General features: G+C 30.7%; 5 protein-coding genes and 1 pseudogene across 5 annotated transcripts; 4 read left to right on the forward strand and 2 right to left on the reverse strand.

Moving 5' to 3' along the window:
- The first annotated feature begins 777 nt into the window (after positions 1-777).
- Positions 778-3,773, forward strand: LOC121209543 (probable E3 ubiquitin-protein ligase LOG2). The gene is made up of 3 exons (XM_041080341.1): positions 778-1,516; positions 2,777-3,254; positions 3,347-3,773. Exons 1-3 carry the CDS (start codon positions 1,056-1,058, stop codon positions 3,461-3,463), a joined length of 1,056 nt encoding a protein of 351 aa, XP_040936275.1. The 5' UTR covers positions 778-1,055; the 3' UTR covers positions 3,464-3,773.
- A 1,198-nt stretch (positions 3,774-4,971) lies between these two features.
- Positions 4,972-5,843, forward strand: LOC121209544 (fasciclin-like arabinogalactan protein 11). Its single transcript, XM_041080342.1, has one exon. It carries the CDS (start codon positions 5,029-5,031, stop codon positions 5,752-5,754), a length of 726 nt encoding a protein of 241 aa, XP_040936276.1. The 5' UTR covers positions 4,972-5,028; the 3' UTR covers positions 5,755-5,843.
- A 3,676-nt stretch (positions 5,844-9,519) lies between these two features.
- On the reverse strand, positions 9,520-10,589 carry LOC121209545 (cell number regulator 8). The gene is made up of 2 exons (XM_041080343.1): positions 10,231-10,589; positions 9,520-10,031 (listed from the first exon to the last, which is right to left on the reverse strand). Exons 1-2 carry the CDS (start codon positions 10,523-10,525, stop codon positions 9,742-9,744), a joined length of 585 nt encoding a protein of 194 aa, XP_040936277.1. The 5' UTR covers positions 10,526-10,589; the 3' UTR covers positions 9,520-9,741.
- A 2,594-nt stretch (positions 10,590-13,183) lies between these two features.
- Positions 13,184-17,214, forward strand: LOC121209546 (DEAD-box ATP-dependent RNA helicase 57). The gene is made up of 12 exons (XM_041080344.1): positions 13,184-13,396; positions 13,498-13,615; positions 13,718-13,845; positions 13,930-14,021; positions 14,475-14,571; positions 14,750-14,830; positions 14,915-15,147; positions 15,467-15,661; positions 15,738-15,828; positions 16,121-16,243; positions 16,436-16,586; positions 16,688-17,214. Exons 1-12 carry the CDS (start codon positions 13,316-13,318, stop codon positions 16,894-16,896), a joined length of 1,599 nt encoding a protein of 532 aa, XP_040936278.1. The 5' UTR covers positions 13,184-13,315; the 3' UTR covers positions 16,897-17,214.
- A 1,011-nt stretch (positions 17,215-18,225) lies between these two features.
- LOC121210127 (uncharacterized) lies at positions 18,226-19,162 on the reverse strand. The gene is made up of 2 exons (XM_041082245.1): positions 18,516-19,162; positions 18,226-18,421 (listed from the first exon to the last, which is right to left on the reverse strand). Exons 1-2 carry the CDS (start codon positions 19,124-19,126, stop codon positions 18,226-18,228), a joined length of 807 nt encoding a protein of 268 aa, XP_040938179.1. The 5' UTR covers positions 19,127-19,162.
- Positions 19,163-21,399: 2,237 nt separating this feature from the next.
- On the forward strand, positions 21,400-21,978 carry LOC121210128 (40S ribosomal protein S23-like; annotated as a pseudogene).
- Positions 21,979-22,294: the final 316 nt, after the last annotated feature.

Raw genomic sequence — 22,294 nt, forward strand, 5'->3', positions numbered from 1 at the left:
AAAGATTATAATATTAGAAAATTCAGATCAAATCTAAATATTTAGTGGTTTCATTTATTAAATTATAAAAACTGCTAAAACTAATTATTTAAACAGGAATTTAATTTGGTCAAATTCTATATACTCCTTGTATTATGCTTTTCGTGCATATTTAATCCCTTTATTATAATTTAATTATTTTTAGTCCCTTTATTTAATTTGGTCATTTTTTCGCTAATTTTTAAAATAATTTAATGTGGCCTTTTTTAAAACATGTGATGCTACAATTAGATATATTTTATTGCAAAACCTTTGATGGAATTCACGAAAAAATTAATATAAAAAATGAAAATACAAATTTCAAAAAGTGACTTGAAATGATCAAATTATAGCAAGTAGAGTGATTAAATCTGCAAAAAATGCACAATATAGGGACCTTAATAAAAATTTACTATATAAAATTAAAGCTTTATTATAATTTGATCCTTGAATTGGACTCCAATTCTCAAATGGATCCTTAGCCTTTTTAGTCAAATACTTAAACTATCAATTTTATCTCATCTTATTTGTACAATATTCAATAAGAATATGCCACTTGTCATGTTCTTATTGGGTGATATTATTTTTGGTAAACTGGGTCAAAATTGATAGTTTAAATATCACTTCTTACAAAAAACAACTTTAAGAGCTAATTTAGAAATTAAGATATAGTTTAGGGAGCTGTTTAAGAATAAACCTAAAAATAAATAAAAATAACTAAATAATAAAAAGAAAAAAAGCAAAAACGCGGTTTACCGTCTTACTTATCTCTGGCAGAGAAAACTAAAGGAAACTTACATTAAAAACAGAGCAAAATAAACATTCCTATCTAATTCTCTCCCAAACAATTTTTAATTTTTTTTTATAGATTTTCTGTTTGTTTTTAAGGAAAAAGAAGCAAAACCCAGAAATTTTTTTCATGAAATTTGATTCAATTTTGATATAGAAGTCTTCCCCATATATATATATATATATATATATTTGCTTGAATTTTTTTCAATTTTGATTTCCCTTTGATATTCTAACAAAGGTCGAAAATGGGGAATTTCAGTAGCACCGACGTGAACGAGCGACGGAGGAACGCCATCCGGCAGATCTACACTACGCAGCCTCAACACCCGCCACATCCCTCCGCTCAACCGCAAACGGGGTACAACGCCGACCCTTACGCCTACGCCGCATCGACGCCGTACCCGGCGCAATATTACCAATACCCTCATGGCTATTACCCGCCTCAGAACCCGGTGCCGATGCAGTATCAAGCACCGTACGATCATCGAGGTGGGTCATATATGGGGAATGCCAATTGGGGTGGTTATCCGTACGGAGAGATGATGCATCCCGTGCCGGAACCGGTGCCGTACATTGAGCATCAACAGGCGGTTACCGTAAAGAATGACGTTAATTTGAAGAAGGAAACTTTGAAATTGGCAGCTGATGCGTCGAATCCTGGCAAGTTTTCCGTTAATTTCACGTTTGATGCTAACGTTGCTGGAAGGTACCAAAAAAAAAAACTCGATCTTTTTTTTTTTAATAATTTAGAAAGGTAAAATTTACATAGAGAGCCCTGTATTTGGAATAAGATTGCATTTTGCCCATTTACTGAAAGAATGGATAAATTAGTTACTATACTTGAAATTAATGAACAAATTAGTCCTTTTTGTTAAAAATTTCATCAAACCTGCTATTTTACTGTAGAAATGGATGAAGTCATAAGTTTTTATACTTTTCAGATTTTAGAAATTTAGTCCTTCTGCTTTTAGTTCTAGGTAGGGATGGCAAAAGACCAAACTCGACTGGTTTCGACCCCATCTGACATAGAGTCGATTTTTTAAAATCGGGTTTGGAGATGGACGAGTCTAAGATGATAAATTTTTATCTCAATCAGATATAGCTTTAAATTTTTTAATCAAGTTCGGGGTGTGTAAATTAATGTTTGATTCGGGGTGAGTTGGGGTCGAGTTAAGTTAGGTTATATCAGGTTGGTCTTGAAAAATAGTGGCCATATGTGCATAATACAAGCTTTTATTCCAATATGTTATCCCTGGTTGTTTAACCGAACCTTCATCGTTCTTGTTGATATTATCAATGTTGTAATTTGATTCATTATGCTAACGATATATCCTATATGGTACTTTCGTTTCTCTGGCTTGTGTGAAAGAAAAGACTCATTTAGTCCTTAGAATCGATTTTATGCATCAAGTTCTGAGAGTCAAATGCTGCTTCCATCCGTTGTCGATATGCAGGTTATTTTTGTGTGAATCTTGTTGTGTCTGATATTAGTTCTTAACAAGATGTCGTGTTTGCTCCCTCATCGTTAAACCGAACCTTCATCGTACTTATTGTGTATGGTACTTTCGTTTCTCTAGCGTCGTGTGAAAGCAAAGACTCGTTTAGTCCTTAGAATTGATTTTATGCATTGAGGTTCTGAGAGTCAAATGCTGCTTCCATCGGTTGTCAATATGCCGGTTATTTTTGTGTGAATCTTGTGTCTGATATTAGTTCTTAACAAGATGTCTTGTTTGCTCCCTCATCGTTAAACCGAACCTTCATCGTACTTATTGTGTATAGTACTTTCGTTTCTCTAGCGTCGTGTGAAAGAAAAGACTCGTTTAATCCATTTGTTTTTATGCGTCAAGGTTCAGGGTCAAATGTTGCTCCTATCCATTGTTGATATTCCGGTGTCTTTTTGTGTGTGAATATTGTTATGTCTGATATTAGTTCTTAACAATATATTGTGTTTGCTGTTCGGAAATAGGATGACTGTTATTTTCTTTGCGAAAGAAGGTGAAGATTGCAAACTAACACCAATGAAAGAAAATATTCAACCGTCGGTAACCGTGCCTTTCGAACAAGGTACAGGACAGAAATTCCAACAGCCGCCCGGATCGGGGATCAGTTTCTTTATGTTCGAGGAATCGGAATTACTGAACGTGGGTGAGGACGGGATTTATCCCCTGGCAGTGAAAGCAGAGGCATTTCCCGTCAACTCAAATGACGGATCCCGTAATACTCAGATAACTCTAGCCGTGTTCGAGAAAGAGAACGAAGAATACCATGTAAGAGCGGTGAAACAGATTCTGTGGGTAAATGGGATGAGATATGAGCTGCAAGAAATATACGGAATCGGAAATTCAGTCAATAATAATAATGTCGGTACGAGTGATGCCAGAAAAGACTGCGTTATTTGCCTTACTGAGCCTCAGGACACTACCGTTCTTCCTTGCAGACATATGGTAAAACACATCAAAACCATTCAATCTCTTCAGCTTACTTCGTACCGAAAAGAACTAATATCTAATTGTCTGATTTCGTGTTCGTTATGCAGTGCATGTGCAACTCCTGTGCAAAGGTCTTGAGATGCCAGACTAATCGATGCCCGATTTGTAGACAATCGATCGAGAGGCTTTTGGAGATAAAGGTCAACAACAGCACCAACGAATGAGTTAAGAACATGTTCCTTACTCTATTTTCCGGTCTAGTAGGTTGTCGTCAAATCGGTTTCTGATTTATCAGTAATCAGTTGAGTGTCCTCCGGCGATAAAAGCTCGAAAACAGCCCTTATAAATGAGATGACAACATGTTTCTTGTATTACATATCAGGCCCCTCATATGTATATATATACATACATATACATGTATACATACATATATATATGCATGTATGTTTCTCAACATTTTTGTGTTATTACATGTATGCATGTCTTAAAAGTATACATCGAAACCTAATAAAATTCTTTCATTCTGTGTTCTTACATGTTTGCATGTATTTGTCTTAAGCAACAACCTTTTTAAACTTCTAATCAATAATGTAAAATTTTTCATGAAAAAGATTGTAATTTCTACCCCTTTTTAAAATAAAATTGTTAGTATTTATTTATAATTAATATTTCTTTTGTTTATTCAATGATGAGATATTGTGTTATTATTTACTTATGGTATATAAGACTTAAATACATTCAATATTTTCCTCATATAAGAAAGGTTTCTCTTAATTTCAGAGAGCAAATTGGTCCCACTCAAATAAATCATAACAATTTAATTCCTATTGATTTCAAAAGCGAGTGACTAATGACAAATAATGTTTCCATTATTTGTACATAATTTTCATTGATATATTAATAAATTAATCCCTCAGTATTTATATATTTTATCAAATGATCCTGATTTTAAAAAAAATTGTCTTAAAAATGCATAAAATTTTAAAAAAAATCTAAAAAAAGAAAATATATATATAAAATTAGCTTCAAATATATATAGACAGACAAAATGTGTAAAATTTGAAGGCTAAATTTAGTATTAAACTAATCAAAACTATGTAAGATAAATGAAAAAACATTAACATTGTTATTAATTGTCTTTGGATGCTCATTTTCGAAATTGATAAAGATCAAATTACTTTGTTTTTTATGAGGAACAATTTGCTTAATATCGAAACTGTGAGAGTCCAAAAAGGTCATTTTACCACACACATGTTTATATGTTAAAATATGTCATAAGTCTTTGTCCTCTTTGAAAAATTGAAATTTAATCCATGTACTTTTATTTTTAGTCTCTCTACTTTTTAAATTTTAAAATTTAAGTCCAACTATTAATATTGTTTAATCCAAGTTCGTTATAACATCATTTTTTTAATTATATGATTATTTTGTGAGTATATTTTTATTTTAAATTGTCATACTAAAAAAATTAATAAAAAAATTAAATTTAAATTTTAAAATATAAAAAATTGATAATAAAATTATATATTGAGATTAAAATCTCATCCCAATAATCCTATTCTCTTCTTCATTCAAAAGCAATCTCCCCCCACTTTTGATTGAAACATTTTAACCCTAAATAAAACAAACAAAAAAATATGTCCCAACCAAAGCTACCCCTTTTACCTAACATTTATATTAACAATCCATCATACATATATATATATATATGTGAAATTATGAACACAAATCAATAAACAAGAACAAACCATAGTACAGCAAAAAAAAAAAAAAACACCCTAAAGAGACAATGAGAAAGCTGCTAGCCTTTGCCTTTCTTTTCTTCTTCTTTTGGGATAAAACATTAGCTCAAATAGCTCCGGCGCCGCCGATAAAGGTGGACAACATCACTTCCATCCTCGAAAAAGGTGGCCAATTCACCACTTTCATCAAGCTATTGAAAGCCACACAGGTGGCTGATCAACTAAACAACCAGCTAAGCACACCGGACCCTAACGACGGGTTAACGGTGTTTGCGCCGAGTGACAGCGCGTTCTCCGGACTCAAACCCGGGACGTTAAACTCACTTTCCGACAAAGAGAAGCTTCAGTTGGTTCAGTTCCATATACTCCCGACGTTAATGTCGACGTCCCAGTTTCAAACGGCGAGTAACCCTTTGAGAACCCAAGCTGGGGATGTTAAAGGTGGGAAGTTTCCGCTTAATGTAACGGCGGACGGAAACCAAGTGAATGTGACGACCGGAGTGGTGAATGCGACTGTGGAGAATAGTGTGTTTTCTGACCGGAGGATCGCGGTTTATCAGGTGGATAAGGTGCTTTTGCCGTTGGAGATTTTTGGGACAGCGCCTGAGCCGGCTCCGGCGCCGGTTGTCCCGGAGAATGGTGGTTTGGTTTCGAGTCCTAAAGCAGCGGTTAAGGGTACTGATGTAGCTGGTGCGGTGAGCTTGAAATTTCATGCTTTGGCAATGGGTTTTTCGTCATTTGCTGTTTTCTGGGCTGTTTTTGGGGGATTTTGATTTTGGATTTTATTTTTGCATGCGATGCTTGTGTTACTGTTTGTAATTTGTGGTTGTGATTAAAAAATATTTGATTCTTTGTTTGTTAATATTGAAAATTGCAATAAATAATTATTATTTCGATATTAATTTAGGCCTTAAATATTAAAAAATTAAATAATATTTAAAATAAAAAATTTTAAATTTAAATATATTAATCTATGTTCTTAAATTTAAAATTTAATTATTTATTTTTCAAATTTTAAAAATACAAGTTCAATTATTAATACAATTAAAATGTTTTTGTTAAATTTTCTTGTGTAAAATTTTGATTTTTTTTAAATATTCACTTAGTAGTTATGTAACGAAAAAATGAGATTGTAATAAACGAATAATTTTAACATTGTTAACAGTTGAACTTACTTTTTTAAATTCAGAAAGTAGGACTAAAATTTTTAAAATGAAAGTAAAAAGACTAAATTCTAAATTTACGAATAGGAAAATAACTTAAAACATAATACGTGCCAAAGTCAAGTTAAAATTTAATGGGCGAGCTAACTATTAAGGGTGGGTTTTAATGAACGAGTGGATGCAGTGCATTTAGCTTACTTTTTGTTTCACGCTATAATATATAATCTCACCTCCACCACTGTTTTTACACTAACCAGAAGTAAACACATCGGCTATTTAAACCCACTTTAAATCAACTATATTTGATTGATTGGATAATAGTACTTTGAAGATTCAATCAAATTTTGTACGTAATGAAAAGCTTTGTTTGTACACCCCACTCCCTTAGACCAATACACCCTCGGGTCTAAAGGGTTCAAATTCTGATGTTATCATTGCGTACTTCCCTTATTTTTATTATAATTAATATTTTTAAATAAAATCAATAATTAAACTGATCAAGCCATCAGTTTAATTAAAAAACCATTAAAAATTTATTTAATTAATTTATATTAATTCAATATTATTTTTAAAATTGATATTTCAACTAATTTTTTATTTAATCCGATTCAAATATTATTGATTATAATTGTACCAAACAAAGAAAATGTTTGTCCATGCAGTGGCAAGCTGTCACATTGTTAAAAAGAAAAAACAATAAAATGCACATGTCTATATTTAAAAAAAAAAAACAGTCGAGTTTATTAGAGAAAAATGCCAATTGTTTTGGTAGCCACTAATAATTAATGAAGTAAAGCCCACTGAAATTATATATGAAATATTGAACTTCTAAGCTAAGCAATATATTTATTTATTTATTTATTTATTTCACTTTTTAGCTCATATATGAAAGATGAAGAATTCATGAAGAAAGGCTCCACATTTAACCAAGTTGCTCAAATTTTTTTTTATAATATTAATCTTATTATAAGCTGGTATCTATATGTTCTTTTTTATATGATATTTAGAATTACTCATAATCCCTCCTTTAATCCTTAAATAGAAGGATAATGTACTTTTATACATTCGAGTTCACGTCCTCGTGGACTAACAACAATGCTGATGCCAATTGAATCGAGACTCAATCGACTAAATTTCCTCAAGTTAATTGCAACATTCTAGTGGTTGGAATAATAAGGAGTTCTAAGTTAAGGCTATGATCTGAATTTTGTTGATAAAAAGTTGATATAATATTAAATTTAGTCTTTAATATTTATATATTTTGTCATTTGAATTATTGTTCTTTTTCTAACTAAATCTAGTCATTAACTTTTCAAAAAAAGTTACATTGTTTTTTAATAAAAATACGGGTTAGTATATTTTAATATTTTAACTTTTTTTTTGAAAGGTTAAAAGACAAATTTAGCTTAAAAAAATAATATTAGAAAAGTTTTGTCCTCTTGTCTAAAGATCCAATCCAGCTCAATTCCGATATAATCGAAACTCAATGTTATTACGTGTTTATTTTTTAAAACTTATTTAATAATGTATTTATATGTCATGTAATTAAAGTAAAATGTTCATTATTTAAATAGTTAAATATAATTAAAATATATAATTATAAAGCGATGGAAAATATAGTAAATAAATAGATACAATTCATACATGTTAAAAACCATGACAATGCATTACAGATTAATTTAATTATGCATGATTTCTCAGCATTACAGTGTTGGAAAAGACCATTAAAAGACCTAAATTTACACCACTCAAAAAAAATTTTAAATTTATGATTTAATCCTCGATGTGAAATTTCCGAATGAATATTTGTTGATTTCAAATAATAAATTTTACATATTGAGCATTTATTAAAAGTATAATTCAAACATGGATATTAAAAATATATAACATAATAAAAAATATTATTGTAATATCAAATTAGTAATATAAAAAATAACAACAATAATTTTCATTGATTCAAAAGATCTTCCACATATCTACCTATGTGTTATATATATATATACACATATATACATATATCTATAAAACAATACTATCATTGACAAAGCAAGGACATGGTAGTAAATAGTAACAAAGTCAGAAAATTTTATGTTAAGGGCCGAGATTGAATTTTAAAGGATGAAACTGCAATTTTGTCAAATTATATATTCAAGTAGTGTTCGAAGAAATAAGGGGCTAAGGTCCCTACTTATACCTTCGAATCCGTTCGGAGGGGCAGAAGCATGTAATTAGGGTCAACGACCCATAATCTGGTCACGTCGACGGAGCCCGGGATAGGTTGAGAATCGAGCCCGGGATGAGGCAACCTTCGACGGAGCTCGCGGCCTTCTTGGCAAAGAGCACATATATGGCAGAAGAAATGTGTAGCAAAGTCCCAAGCTGATTCACATTGTTCACGTCGCACTTCATTTTCCACACAGCTACCACAGCATCCACATGACCTATTCAGTGCCTCAAAGGTGCCCTTTTTTTTTTTGTTTATCCAAAAAAATCGAAATTAAATCTCGGAAAGCTTTTATGTAATTCAAATTGTAAACTTATCGAATGTTACTTCTTAAAAATGATAACGTGAATTAACAGGACTAAGACGAGGTTTGGTTCATAACAGTAGCGGATCTCGAGACAAAATTTTGGGAGCTTAACTTACATTTTCAAAAATTTTAAGAATTTAATGAGATTTTTTTTTAAATATTGAGGGGTCTAATTAGAATTTTTTAAAGTTTTTTGATATTGATGAAAATTTCAAAAATATTAGAAGAATTTAATTAAATTTTTCAAAAAAAAATAAAAGTTATAATAAAAATTTTCAAAAATGTAAAAGAGCCAAATTAAAATTTTAAACAAATTTCAAAGAAAAAAAATGAAGCTGTTCAAAATTTTGGGGGTCAAGGCACCTCTTAGCCTACATTAAGGCCCACCCCTATTCATAAAACTCCCTCTGTCTGCATGAATAATCTAAAAAATTAAAGAGAATATAAATGTTGAGATTCAAATGCCATGCATAAAATTCTTATAAAATGTTGCAATTATACTTTAAACTTACTCGATGCTATCTCTTAGGGGTTATTACATGAACATACTGAATTGAAACTGGGTTTAGTTCATATTTTTATTTTGGTTCTATGCATGGAAGTCTTAGTTATCTTTACATAAACAATCTGAAAATGTAAGGACTCGAATCCTAAACTTACAAAATCGGATTAAGTGTGGCTCAATTCATATTGTTACTTTGAATACCTATATAAAACTCCCTAGATATTTCTCTTCATGAATAAGCTAATAAATAAGAGAAGAGATTACAAATTATAATATTCAAATCTTAACTCAACTCGATACTATCTCTTAAAGATGTTTAAATAAACCGATCGAATTAAATTTGAGCTCAATTTATATCATTATTTTGATTCCATGCATAAAAATGCAACCATAGGGATCAACTAACAAGATCCCTCGCCCTACAACAACAATGAGCATGAAAATGAGGATACAACATAACAATGGACTTCATCACCACCGAAAAGAACAAGAGAAATTAAATTTATGTAGGATATAGATATCAAACAGGAATAAATTAAAACCGCAATCCCACATTATGCTTTAATAAGCAACTTGATATGATATCAATAACATGAAAAAAAAGAAGCAGCAAAGTTGAAGGAAGATGGAAGAATGAGATTTACTTCCCTCTAGATTAAACTTGCGGCGAACGGCGACACGGTTACGGTGTGAAAACCACGGTGCGAGACAATTCCAGCCGAATAAGGTATTTCCAACCAGATAGAGACCAGAGTAAGTCAAGCAATGATGTGTAAAGGTCCCAGGAGCAGACTCAAGTCTTTCAACATTGCTTCCATAAAGCACACAAGGGACCATGCTTCCAAGTAAACCTGATCCAAAATATAACAATGGTCATTTTTTGCTATTAATCCTATATATTATGCCTAAGTTTACATTCTCCTGACTCAGGCAATAAAAGTTCATAAATTATGTCAATCATTTGCATGTTTGATAAATAAAACATTAAAAAAAACATGATTCAAATTATAATATCAGAATTTAGATCCAATTCTATATATAAAGACTTACAAACTTCAATGTCGCTGCTGCAAAACTTATCGTTACGACCACAACAAGCAAAGAGGAAAGAATTCCATTGGGAGCGGCCCATGGGTTCTCCAACAACGTGCCCCAACGGAAGCCCATTGACGATCCACCCAAATCCATCGCCGGCGCAAACTTCCGGTGAAGCTACCACATCGGCGGTCGCCTCCTTCGATTTTCGTCCATTTAGTTTCTTCTTCACATCTTCTTTGGCAACTTGTTCGCTCAATAGATGAGTCGATTCCTCTGGATCGTTGTTTCTCCCATGGTAAGCCTCCATTTTTTTTTTTTGAAGATTTGAATTTTAAAAAACTGAAAAAAAAAAAAATAAATTTTAAAATAGATTTGGACCTAAAAATTGAAAAGGAAAATGGAAATATTTAGAAAATAAAAGGAACCAAATTAAGAACTTTGGCGCCAGCTTATTCCCTCCAAATTAAATCATGCTATTTTAATCAAATTATCTAAACTTTAATTTTTTTACACATTTTATTTTATATATTTACATGAGTGCAAAAAAAAAATATTTTTTATATAGTGCTTTGTTTTTTTTTTCTAATTTAAAAATAATATATTTTATTTTTATATTATAAAATATTAAATAATATTTAAAATTTAGATAAGACGGTGTTCAAATAAATGGGATAAAAAAATAAACTTTTCAAATATATAAGCGAATTGAATGGGGCTTGATCCCAAAATAGTAAAATTTCTTCTAAGGTGTCCTGGAAAATCATAAAATTATAAATTAGTATGACAGTACAATTATTTTTTGATCCCTCAATAATTTATAATTCAATTTTAACCCTTTAAATTTATTTGGATAAACAACATCAACAGTCACTCAATTATTAATGTATTTTTATTTTGTTCACTTAATTTCAAAAATTTTCAATTTAACCGTTAATGTTATGGCACTTGATATTTTGGCCATTCTTCCATTGCATCCTTAATGGAATGTTGACATGACATTTTTTATTGGCATTATAATAATTTTAACTCTCGATGCTTATAGATCTTATCAATTTTGTCATCATTCTAAAAAATTTCAACAAAATTATTTCTCAATTTTACACATTATACATTCTGTCAAATTAATTATCATTCTAACAAATTAAAAAATATATATAAAAACCAAACAATAAAATAGAAAATCTTTTAAATCTTTTTGATAAAAAATACAAAAATTTGTCCTTCAACTTTACACTTTCTATCAATTTAGTCATTAACCTATCAATTCAATTGAACATGATTAACTGAAATTTCTATACAATGCTTAAACTACCCATAACCCTGAATCTCTAAAGTGGATGATATTATGCGCTCGAACATGTTTTAATTGGCGTTCTCTAAGTTATTGCAACAACAATGATGCTAATTGAATTAAGATCCAATTCACAACTACTACAACTAACAATTTTATCAATTTGGACATACTATAACATTATAAAAAGTGTTAATTTCACCAAACATCCCCAAAATATTATTTTCATTGTAAACTGGTCCTTGAACTTTAAATTATTCTAATTATATCTCTAAACTATCAATGTTATGTCAATTAGGTCCTTTTATCACAAATTGTTAATTTAACTGTTAAATGATATATTAGATATTGTGTGACATAATTTAAAATGAAAAAATTAAGAAAAATAATATTGTAAAAATAGATTTTTAAAAGTTTTACTGAAGCTTTATTGTTCACCCTTTTTTTTAGTTTTAATTTATTTTTAATTTTTACTTTTAAAAGTTATGCGGCAACAATCTATTTCTTTAAGGTTTTCAAATTTAGTTACATAAGATTTGACTTGTCATTTAATGGTTTTAATAATGGAAAGGACCTGGTTAATATAACATCGATAGTTTAAGGTTGCAATTGGAACATTTTAAATTTTGGGGACCAATTTAAAATGAGATTCATCATTTGGAGATATTTGGTGCAATTAGTTATTAAAAAAATACAGCACTAAATTGTGTTAAATTAAAACAAAGGGTTAAACTTTAACATTTAGGGGGACTTAAAACATAATTTAACCTAAATAATACGATAAAAAGTTATTTGTTATTCGCGGGTAAAAAAACCTCTCCGACCCCTTTAAAAATTGAATTTGAGCAAATTAGTCCCTCTAAAAGAATGGAGCTATTTAACCCCTCTCAATTTTGAATATGAGCAATTAAGAACAATTAATCAGAAAGTTAATGTCTTTCGTCAATTGTGCATAACTTTGATTAGTATAATAACAAATTTAGCCATCAATGTTTACATATTTTATTAAATTGGCATTGATTCTAAAAAAAAAAGAGAGATTAATCTCAATATTTACACATTTACAAAAATATTGGGGGCTAAATTTATTAAATCACGATTAAATTGGTAGAACGTGTAAATTGCGAGAGTTGAATTTGTTATTATACGAATTAAAATTATGTAAATTTGATGAAAAATATTAATGTTGTGATTAATTATCATTACTCATTAGTTGTTTACTTTTAAAATAGACATGAATTAAATTACTTCGACTTTTCTAAAATGAATAATTTGATTAATATCAAAATTGAGATGGACGGAAGAGATTTTTTTACTTTTATCCACCATTTTTTATAACTTTGCCAAAAAAAAAACATAAAAGCGACAAGTAGGGATCGGTTTGATTTTGTTCGATTTGAACTAAATTTTTTAAAATTTTTAGAATAGACAATGATATTTCAATTCAATTCAATATTATATATATTATATTTTTACATCATAAAAAATAAAATAAAATAAAAACAATCATAAATTTTTAACATATATTTCAAAAATCATCCAAACACTTCAATTCAAATCGATTTTTGGTTTTTCTTACTCATCTCTAGTTTGATCAAATTGAAGTAAAGGATTAAATCTCAACATTTAGCATAGTATAGGGACTTAAATAAAGTTTAACCTAAATAATATGATAAACGGAGTTTTGTTATTCGACCTTTCGTTTTAATTTTGCCGCAAAAAACACTATAGAGAAAAGCGAGAGAACTGTGTGAATCGAACTGGAAAAACCGAAACCCTCACTTCACCATCGCCGCCGCCGTAACCATGGAAAAAATCGCTTCCTTCTTGTTCGCCGGTACTAGCTTCAACAAAAAGAAGTACGCCGACGAGATCACCCGGTTTAAGGTCCGTTTGTTCTTCTTTTCTCTATCTTTTCTTTTCGCAGTGTTACTATGGAGTTTGGTGTTTAAACGAATATTTATTTTCGTCAATTTTTTTTGGTTTAGGAGAAAAAAGAAACTGAAAATGAAGTGGATTATTTGAGCTCGTTCGAACGTGTAAATCCAGGTTCAGAGGAAGTTACGGCTTCTAAGAAAAAAAGAAAGCGTAAACAAGCAGCTTCAGGTATTATTTCTTTTTCTTCCGTTTTTTTTGAAAAAATAATTGGCCGCTATATTGAATCCTCATGAGAAACTGTTTTCGTGTGTGTGCTTGATTGGAATGTAGAAGCGGTAGAAGGATTTAATGTCTTTAAGAGTTCAAAAAAAGCACTGGTTATAAGTGAAGAGAACAAAACAGACGAGGGAGAAGATAATCTTTCTAAAGAAAAGAAGAAAATAAACCTAAAATTGGAGGTTTGCTTCTGAAATTTCATGCATAATTTGCTTATTTTGTGCACTATATTTGTTGTAATTTTCTTATTTTGTTGATGAGTTTAGGCAGATTCGATTTTGCGGAAACAGTATAATATTCATGTCTCTGGGAATAATGTTGCGTCTCCACTGAAGAGCTTCGCGGACTTAAGCTCAGTGTATGTGTTCCATTGTGAAGTGTTTTTAGCTTAGCTGACATTTGACTTTGCCTTTGGTTGCTATGAGTTAAGCTCTTCCTTAAAGGGATAAATATCAAATTTGTATATGAACATTGCTCCAATATGCTGTTTGATACATGAGTTTTGATTTGGTGCAATTATGCACGTGAAACTTGAATTGTGGTTCATATGTATACATGAAGCTTAGATTTTGATTTAAATGTACATATTTAAAGAAATGAATATTGTTAGTAATTTGTAAAATAGTGTTAATTCGATAATATTGTTAGTGGTTTGTAAAAATTGAATCAAATAAATATTTCTTGTATAAAATTGCACAAAATCAAAGTTCATGCATGGCATTGCACCTTGGATTGAGGTTCATGTATAGTTTTGATATTTATCCCTTTTCTTAAATTTATCCTTTATATCTTAAATTTGGTTTCTCTGCAGATATGGATGTGAGTCTTATTTATTGCACAATTTTTCTGAACTTGGATTTAAAGAGCCAACACCAATTCAACGACAGGCTATTCCGGTTCTTCTATCTGTACGTTCTTTTATTTAACTCCCACTGCTTTCTTTTCTATCATCTTTAATGTTCTTTTATGGGAAATTAGGTTATTAAGTGAAAGGATCAGTATTTGGTTGTTTTTGCTTTATATAGATTTGCTATAGTTTCTCATAAACTGAAAATTGAAATGATGTATTGATGTTGTTTGTGCAAGGGTCGAGAATGCTTTGCTTGTGCCCCAACTGGGTCTGGAAAAACTTTGGCTTTTGTATCGCCTATGCTTATGAAACTCAAGGTATCTTTCTTTTGAATACCTGATAGCCATTTTTTGGCAAAAAAATACTGTCATGTTTCCTGATTAGCTTCCTTCATATATCAGCATGCATCGACTGAAGGTGTGAGAGCTGTTATACTGTGTCCTACTCGTGAGCTAGCTGCTCAGACGACCAGAGAGTGTAAAAAACTTGCAGAAGGAAATAAATTTTATATAAAATTGTTGACTAAAAAGCTCATAAGAAGCACGGATTTGACAAAGCTGCGTTGTGATATACTTATATCCACGCCACTTCGCTTGAGTTCAGCTATCAAGAAAAGGAAACTTGATTTGAGCAGGTTTGGCGCTTATAATTGTCTCTATGGATACAATTAGTTTCTCATCTTAGATTGTAGAGAGACCAATAGGATGAGTATGTAGTTAAGTAGATGCTAAAAGCTCTTTAGACTATTGGATTAGTTCTGGTTTATTATAAGCAATTTATTTGAATGCTTTTAGTGCACTCATGATTTTGAGAAAACTATGATTAGAACATTTTGTTTTAATCCGAATGGTTAGAACAATTTACGAATGTTTCAGGGTTGATATTGTTAAAATGTAAAAAAGGTTCATAGTTGAACATTGCTTTCTTTATACAATTTCTTTTTCTTTCTTCAGGGTTGAATATCTTGTCCTGGATGAGTCCGACAAACTGTTTGAGCTTGGCTTGATAAAGCAGATTGATTCTGTGGTTAAAGCATGTTCTAATCCTTCGATTATACGCTCATTATTTAGTGCTACTTTACCTGATTCTGTTGAGGAACTTGCACGCACCATAATGCATGATGCTGTTCGCGTTATTATTGGCAGAAAGTAAGTATGAGATTATAATTTTTCAGTAGTAAAGATAAATACTTTTTGACACGCTTCTTTTTGTTATCTTATCCAGGAATACGGCTTCTGAATCTGTTAATCAAAAGTTAGTTTTCGCCGGAACTGAAGAAGGGAAACTACTTGCACTTCGGCAAAGTTTTCAAGAGGTATGCTCATTATACGAATGCTAAGAAAGCTTGTTTCTCTTGCAACTATTATTGTTTGAAAAAGAAACATTTTGTGTCATTTTGATGTTATATATCGCATAGACAATCCATCTTATTTACCCTTCGAAATTATGTTTGGTTTTCTAGTTGATAGAGGTTTAGGATATGATTGTAAAGGAATCATGTTCTTTCTCTTGTTATCCATGTAGATTATTATTATTATTATTATTTTTTATCTCGAGTATGTCTTAACCATATTCTTATGTTTATCTTCTAAAATGCTTGACAGTAGAGATTGAATCCTCCGGTTTTGATCTTTGTACAAAGCAAAGAACGTGCAAAGGAACTGTATGAAGAGCTGAAATTCGATAATATTAGAGTTGGTGTCATCCATTCAGACTTATCTGAAACACAGGTAAAGGATTATTTCTATGCTTATTAACGAAGCTGCACCAACAAAAGAATTCCAAGTACAATCGAAGATGTTTCACCTTCACATAATATATGGCTAGGTGCTCGTTGTAGTGCATAATCGAAAAGTATAACCTTATGTTTGCCTTTCTGAATGGTTATTTTCTTCATCCTGATATCTTATAATTGAATGCAGCGTGAAAATGTTGTTAATGACTTCCGAGCTGGCAAAACGTGGGTTTTGATAGCCACTGATGTCATTGCCCGTGGTATGGACTTCAAAGGTGTCAACTGTGTGATTAATTATGATTTTCCTGATTCTGCTGCTGCATACATTCACCGAATCGGTATGTTGCAGAACTTGCTTCTTTTTAAACAGATGGAAGTACCATGTCTTTATTTATTCGTGTGGTTATTGAAACTGAAGTTTAATTAATCTTTCAAATAGGTCGGTCCGGCAGAGCAGGGAGGACTGGAGAAGCTATTACTTTCTACACAGAAGATGATGTTCCGTTTTTGCGTAACATAGCTAATGTGATGGCAGCATCCGGCTGCGAGGTTCCGTCCTGGATCATGGCTTTGCGTAAGCTAAGGTGGAAGAAGCATCGGCCCAAAAGAGAGTCGATTTTAACCATACCAGATGTTGCAGAAGAGTAAACAAATTGCTGGGAACGAATTATTTGAATTATTTGCACCGGATTCTTGTTCTTAAATTTCCTGTAGAGTTTTTTACTTCATAACTTGTCTGATTGGATTTTTATCCTTGAGGTAACAAGTGCAGCGAAGATTAATTATCCTGGCACTGGAGCCTCATTCGGGACCAAAACGGCAGTTGGACTTAGTAAAGTCTTCAAATTTTTGATGAAACAGGAAATTGATAGCTGTAGGTTTTGGGGTCAATGTTCCTATAATTGTTGCTTCCCTTGAAACATTGGTTTATTTAATCTATATTGAAATTAATATAAATTATATGTAGAATTTTGATTTTCTTTTTTCTTTAAATGAAAATTGAAATTTTTTTCTGATGTTAACAATAGATCTATAATTTTAAAAATGATATGTGTACATTTAAAGAATACGAATTTATTACAATTTATATTAAAATAAATAATAAAATTTATATAAATATATAATGTCTTGAATTATGACGTGTGAAAATAGAATATTAGTATTTATAAAGTTTGGAAAGATATAATTATTATTGTTTAAAATGTGGTGATAGAAGTGTTAAAATAAACCCAAATCAAGCACAAATTTTAGTCTCTAGTACGATTTTATTTTTATTTAGATATTATGCGTGGATTAAATATGGATATATTTGGTTTATCAATTTTATCATTATGATTGATTATAATTCTTTACATTGATATTGGTTATCTTTATTTAGGTATATTGATTATAATTGTAGTAGTGATTGGGGTGTAATTGAGTCTGAGTTGTTTGGTAAACTTGAGTTTTAAGTTCTATTTGAAATTGGGGTACGATGTTCTATTCAAGTTCAACTCGTACATCAATTTCTAAGCTTGAGATTAACTTGAGGCATAATCGAACTTATTAAATTCACTTATCAATTTTCATACTCAAGTGTAAGCTTATTTGTAATTAATCTCTTTTTATATGGTAAGAGTAAAAAAATAATTTTATAATATAAAAATATATTAATGAGAAGCTTGATGAAGCTTGCAAGTTATTCCATTTAAGTATTATGATAGTTTAAATTCAATTCGACCAATAGATCAAATTACTTGAGCTTTAATTTAACTTGATAATTATCAAATCGAATCAAATTTTACTTTTTTTCAAGTCAAATTTAAATAGCAACAAGCATAATGTCTTATCTACACCTTCATATAAAATGCATAAAAATTGCACTTCCGTAAATACAAGCTACTTACAATTACAATAAATTAATTAAAAATTTAAAGAATAATATTAATTATTCCAATTAAATAAAAATAAAAATAAAAACAGAGGCATTAAGACATGCTAGACTTTGTAACCTTTCAAGTGTTTAACATTATACACAATCACAAAGCATGGAAGCACAGCTCTTGCATCCAAAACAACAAGTTCTTCCGAACGATCCGTACAAGAACTCACCACCGAATCGAATCCACCTTCTCGTCCTTCCACGAGCCCGACCCCTCGTCCACGACACCGAGCCATCCGTCCCGCAATCACTCTACAAACAACAACCACTTTCCTACCTCGAACCTTATTATCCACACCACATTCCTTCGTAACTTTCCGATGTGCACATCGACTTTCCCTATAACCTTAACCCGATCATCCGGCAAACCCCACAACTTTCCCTATAACAAATCCTCGAGAATTCATCGATACCTAAAGAACAAGTAACAATAGTACCATAAAACTTTAACACTTCATTGCCATCAACAGCTAATCTCTCTATATTTGAACTCTTTGATTTAACAATCTCCCTATATTCTTCAAACCTTTTGAGAACATCAATTGTATGATTGATCTTCAATATTTTCTCGATTTCAAGCTCGGTTTTAACGTCCCAACCCGATTTGAATATCGTCTCAACGACACGAAAAGCCGGATCCTTCTCGAAAAGACTCGAAACCAAATACAAATCCTTACAACTTGTTCTCAATGGAACACGATTCGGAACATGGGATCGTGGGGTCGGTGTTGTGTTCGTGTCGGAAAAAGAAGAACAAGAAGAAGAGGTTTTAGACAATGAAGAATCGGTTTGAATATCAGTATTCTTTTTAGCAGATTTTGATGTTGTTCTTTGTGATGTTTGGGGTTTGGGTTTAAAGCAATTAATGGAGGAACTAGGATGACAAACAAGAGCAGCCATTGAAGCTGCCATTAAGAATTTTTCGGCCATTTCTTTTGTAATTTCTAAGAAAAGCATTGGTTTTTTTACGCTGAAGTGTGTATACAAAGGGAAATATTGAAGGGTTTTTTATTTTTGGAAATTAAATATAAAAAAATCTGCATGAAATTTAATGCAATTTGATGCTGAAAAAAAAATGAAAATTTGTGTTTGATGGAGATTAAAATGGCTTAAATTTCGGTCGGGAGTTAATAGGTTTAAGGTAATCAAAACAGTAATAGAATGAACTCAGTTGAGTAATTATTTTATCAGAATAATTATTAAAAAATAAGTTTTTTATAAAATAAATTATGTAGGTATAAAACTGCAATTTTATGTCATTCCTATCCCTTTCCAACCCGAGAATGACAAATTAAATTTTTTTCATATAAAATTAATAAAAAAAACTCAAAAAATGGTGGGATTTGAAATTAGATCACTCTCTTTTATCATTTTAATTAAAAAATAATTTGGATCATCATATTTTATAAAAATTGAGAAATTAGTCCAATTGTTAGTAAACATAAGAATTTGAATTGCTTATTTTTACTAATTTGTTGCATATAAATTGTTCATGGTTTTTGTTAATTTTGTGCATATAAAAAGTTAAACTGTTAAATTCATGTCAACAATTTGATGACAAGGTTTATTAGTGCTATCCGATTGGAATGATCCAACTAGAATAATTTTTCAATTTTTATGAAGTATGAGGATTAAATTTTGATAAATTAAAGTAAAAGGACCACCTAAGTATAGGAAAAAAAATAGATTTAGACCTTAAATATAGAAAGGTATTCTTGAATGATATTACAATAATACCAAATAGCTTTATAATTTTTCTCACTCATATAATGGGCATGACATAATATAATATTATATAAAGTTAATATACTATTTGGTACATGAGTTTGACTTCAATGTTCAAATGGTACATAAGTATCTTTTTGTCTCAATTTGGTACTTGAATTTAACTTTAACATTCAATTTATTACCCAAACTAAACTAAATCATGTAGCTCAAAGAATATTCAGGTATGCTTCAGTAGAAAAATATAAGTACTTAACTGAGACAAGAAAAAATTTAGGTATCAAATTGAACATTAAAGCCAATTTCAGGTGCTTAATTGATAAAAAAACCTAAGTATCAAATTGGAAAAAAAACTCAATTACCAAATTGAATTTGAAGCCAAACTCAAATACTTAATTGTGCACAAAAACTCAAGTATCAAATTAAAAAAAAAACCTCAGTTACCAATTTGAATATTGAAGCCAAACTCAAGTACTGAATTGGGACAACAAAATTATGGTGCCAAAATGAACATTGAAACTAAACTCAGTACTTAATTGGAAAAAGAAAACTCTGAGTATCAAATTGAAAAAAAAAACTCATTTACCAAATTGAACATTGAAACCAGACTTAGATATAAAATAATATACTAACCTTATTATATAAGAACCAAATTGAATATTGAAACCAAACTCAAGTGTCAAATTGGAACAAAAGTACCACATTGAAATTGAAGCTAAACTTGAGTACTTAATTGGTAAAAAAACTCAAGTATCAAAATGAAAAAAACTCAGGCACCAAATCAAATATTGAAGCCAAACCCAGTTACCAAAATTGGGAAAAAAAATTAAGATATTAAACCGTATGCTTAACTAGAATGAAAAAACACTCATGTACCAAAATGAATATTGAAGCCAAATTCAGGTACCAAATAGTATATTAACCCTATTATATATAAATAAATAAATGTTATATATTTCTACGATCGGAGTAATTAGGGTTTAAAAGATTAAACATAACACCTACCGCACATATCTTACATTCAATCGATAATAGTATCTTTTAGCTAATATCGGGTATGTATTCTTGTACTTAATTCTTGCTCAAATCAATTACTTTACATACATACATACATACATACATACATACATACATACATACATACATTTCTTAGCTTGTCTATTTTAAATATATATATAAATCTAGATTTTTGATCTTTCAGTCTTTTGTTAATTATCTGAAAAAAAGATGATACTATTTTTTTAAGGGTTTAAGTGTATCGCTTCTGCTTTTGCTTTTATAGGACAGAGAATTTTTTTCTACAAGGCGGCATTAAATTATATTTTTTTATAAGTTAAAATGTAATTTCATCTTTATATTGTCATATATATTTTTATACTTGTTTAGGAAGGTTAAATAATATATATTTTTTAAATCAGATTTTGTGATAGCCTAATTCTAAAATTAGACTAGTCAAGTTTAAACCGGATACATTGTGTTGAAAGGTATTATTATTTTAGGAAACACGCTGCATGGGAGCAAGACGTAAGCTGAGGACCCACCGCCGAAGGCAGCGGTGGGCCAACAAGGATTATAAGAAATCGAACCTTGAAAATGAGTGGAAGAAACCATTTGCTGGTTCCTCCATGCCAAAGGCATTGTCCTTGAGAATATGTGAGACTCGTGATTCTTTTTAATTCGTGCTCGTTTTTTGCATTAAACTCTAAACCGATTATTGTACTGAAGGCCCGGTAAACTTGCAGAGGTATCGAGGCTAGGCAACCGAACTCCACTATCAGAAAGTGTGCTAGAGTTCAATTGATCAAAAACGGAAAAAATATTGCAGCTTTCGTTCTGAATGATGGTTGCTTAAACTACATCGAAGAAAATGTTAGTACTCAATTGAATTTGTGTAACCATAATTATGTAGTCGTATTAAGTCTAACGATAATGTATTATTGTAGGATGAGGTCTTGAGTGTCAGATTTGGGCAAAAGGGTCACGCTGTCGGTGATATTCCCGGTGTTAGATTCACAGTCGTGAAAGTCTCCGGTGTTTCACTCTTAGCACTCTTTAAAGAGAAGAAGGAAAAGCTGAGATTGTGAGTTTGCAAGGTGACTTTTCGTAGTTTCATAAAACTGAGAGCATTTTATTGTTTAGACTTCGTTTAGTCCATCTTCGGGTTGTCGTATCGAATTCATGTCATCTTAATCAAAAATGATTTTTCTGATGTTTCGAAAATTGTTCTCACTTCTACATGCTGCATATTAGGACATGGATATAATGATATCTACCCTCTAAATACATGATAAAATCATTAAAAGAAATCGAACATACTTATGCCATCAACATACTAGTATATATATGATATTCACTCTCGAGTTTGAGTGACATATTCCTGGGAATTTACAAGGATTAGTT

Source organism: Gossypium hirsutum, chromosome A11 (genome assembly GCF_007990345.1).
Source record: "Gossypium hirsutum isolate 1008001.06 chromosome A11, Gossypium_hirsutum_v2.1, whole genome shotgun sequence".
Classification (NCBI taxonomy): domain Eukaryota; kingdom Viridiplantae; phylum Streptophyta; class Magnoliopsida; order Malvales; family Malvaceae; genus Gossypium; species Gossypium hirsutum.

Bases quoted from the DNA above. Each gene is read 5' to 3' on its own strand.
- LOC121209543 (XM_041080341.1), top strand. From the start codon at position 1,056: ATGGGGAATTTCAGTAGCACCGACGTGAACGAGCGACGGAGGAACGCC. The intron at 1,517-2,776 runs GTACCAAAAAAA...GTTCGGAAATAG, and splicing joins GATGCTAACGTTGCTGGAAG to GATGACTGTTATTTTCTTTG. The intron at 3,255-3,346 runs GTAAAACACATC...TTCGTTATGCAG, and splicing joins TTCTTCCTTGCAGACATATG to TGCATGTGCAACTCCTGTGC.
- LOC121209544 (XM_041080342.1), top strand. From the start codon at position 5,029: ATGAGAAAGCTGCTAGCCTTTGCCTTTCTTTTCTTCTTCTTTTGGGAT.
- LOC121209545 (XM_041080343.1), bottom strand. From the start codon at position 10,525: ATGGAGGCTTACCATGGGAGAAACAACGATCCAGAGGAATCGACTCAT. The intron at 10,032-10,230 runs GTAAGTCTTTAT...ATTTTGGATCAG, and splicing joins CAGCAGCGACATTGAAGTTT to GTTTACTTGGAAGCATGGTC.
- LOC121209546 (XM_041080344.1), top strand. From the start codon at position 13,316: ATGGAAAAAATCGCTTCCTTCTTGTTCGCCGGTACTAGCTTCAACAAA. The intron at 14,831-14,914 runs GTATCTTTCTTT...TTCATATATCAG, and splicing joins CTATGCTTATGAAACTCAAG to CATGCATCGACTGAAGGTGT. The intron at 16,244-16,435 runs GTAAAGGATTAT...AATTGAATGCAG, and splicing joins CAGACTTATCTGAAACACAG to CGTGAAAATGTTGTTAATGA.
- LOC121210127 (XM_041082245.1), bottom strand. From the start codon at position 19,126: ATGCTTTTCTTAGAAATTACAAAAGAAATGGCCGAAAAATTCTTAATG. The intron at 18,422-18,515 runs GTTATAGGGAAA...TGTTGTTTGTAG, and splicing joins TGCCGGATGATCGGGTTAAG to AGTGATTGCGGGACGGATGG.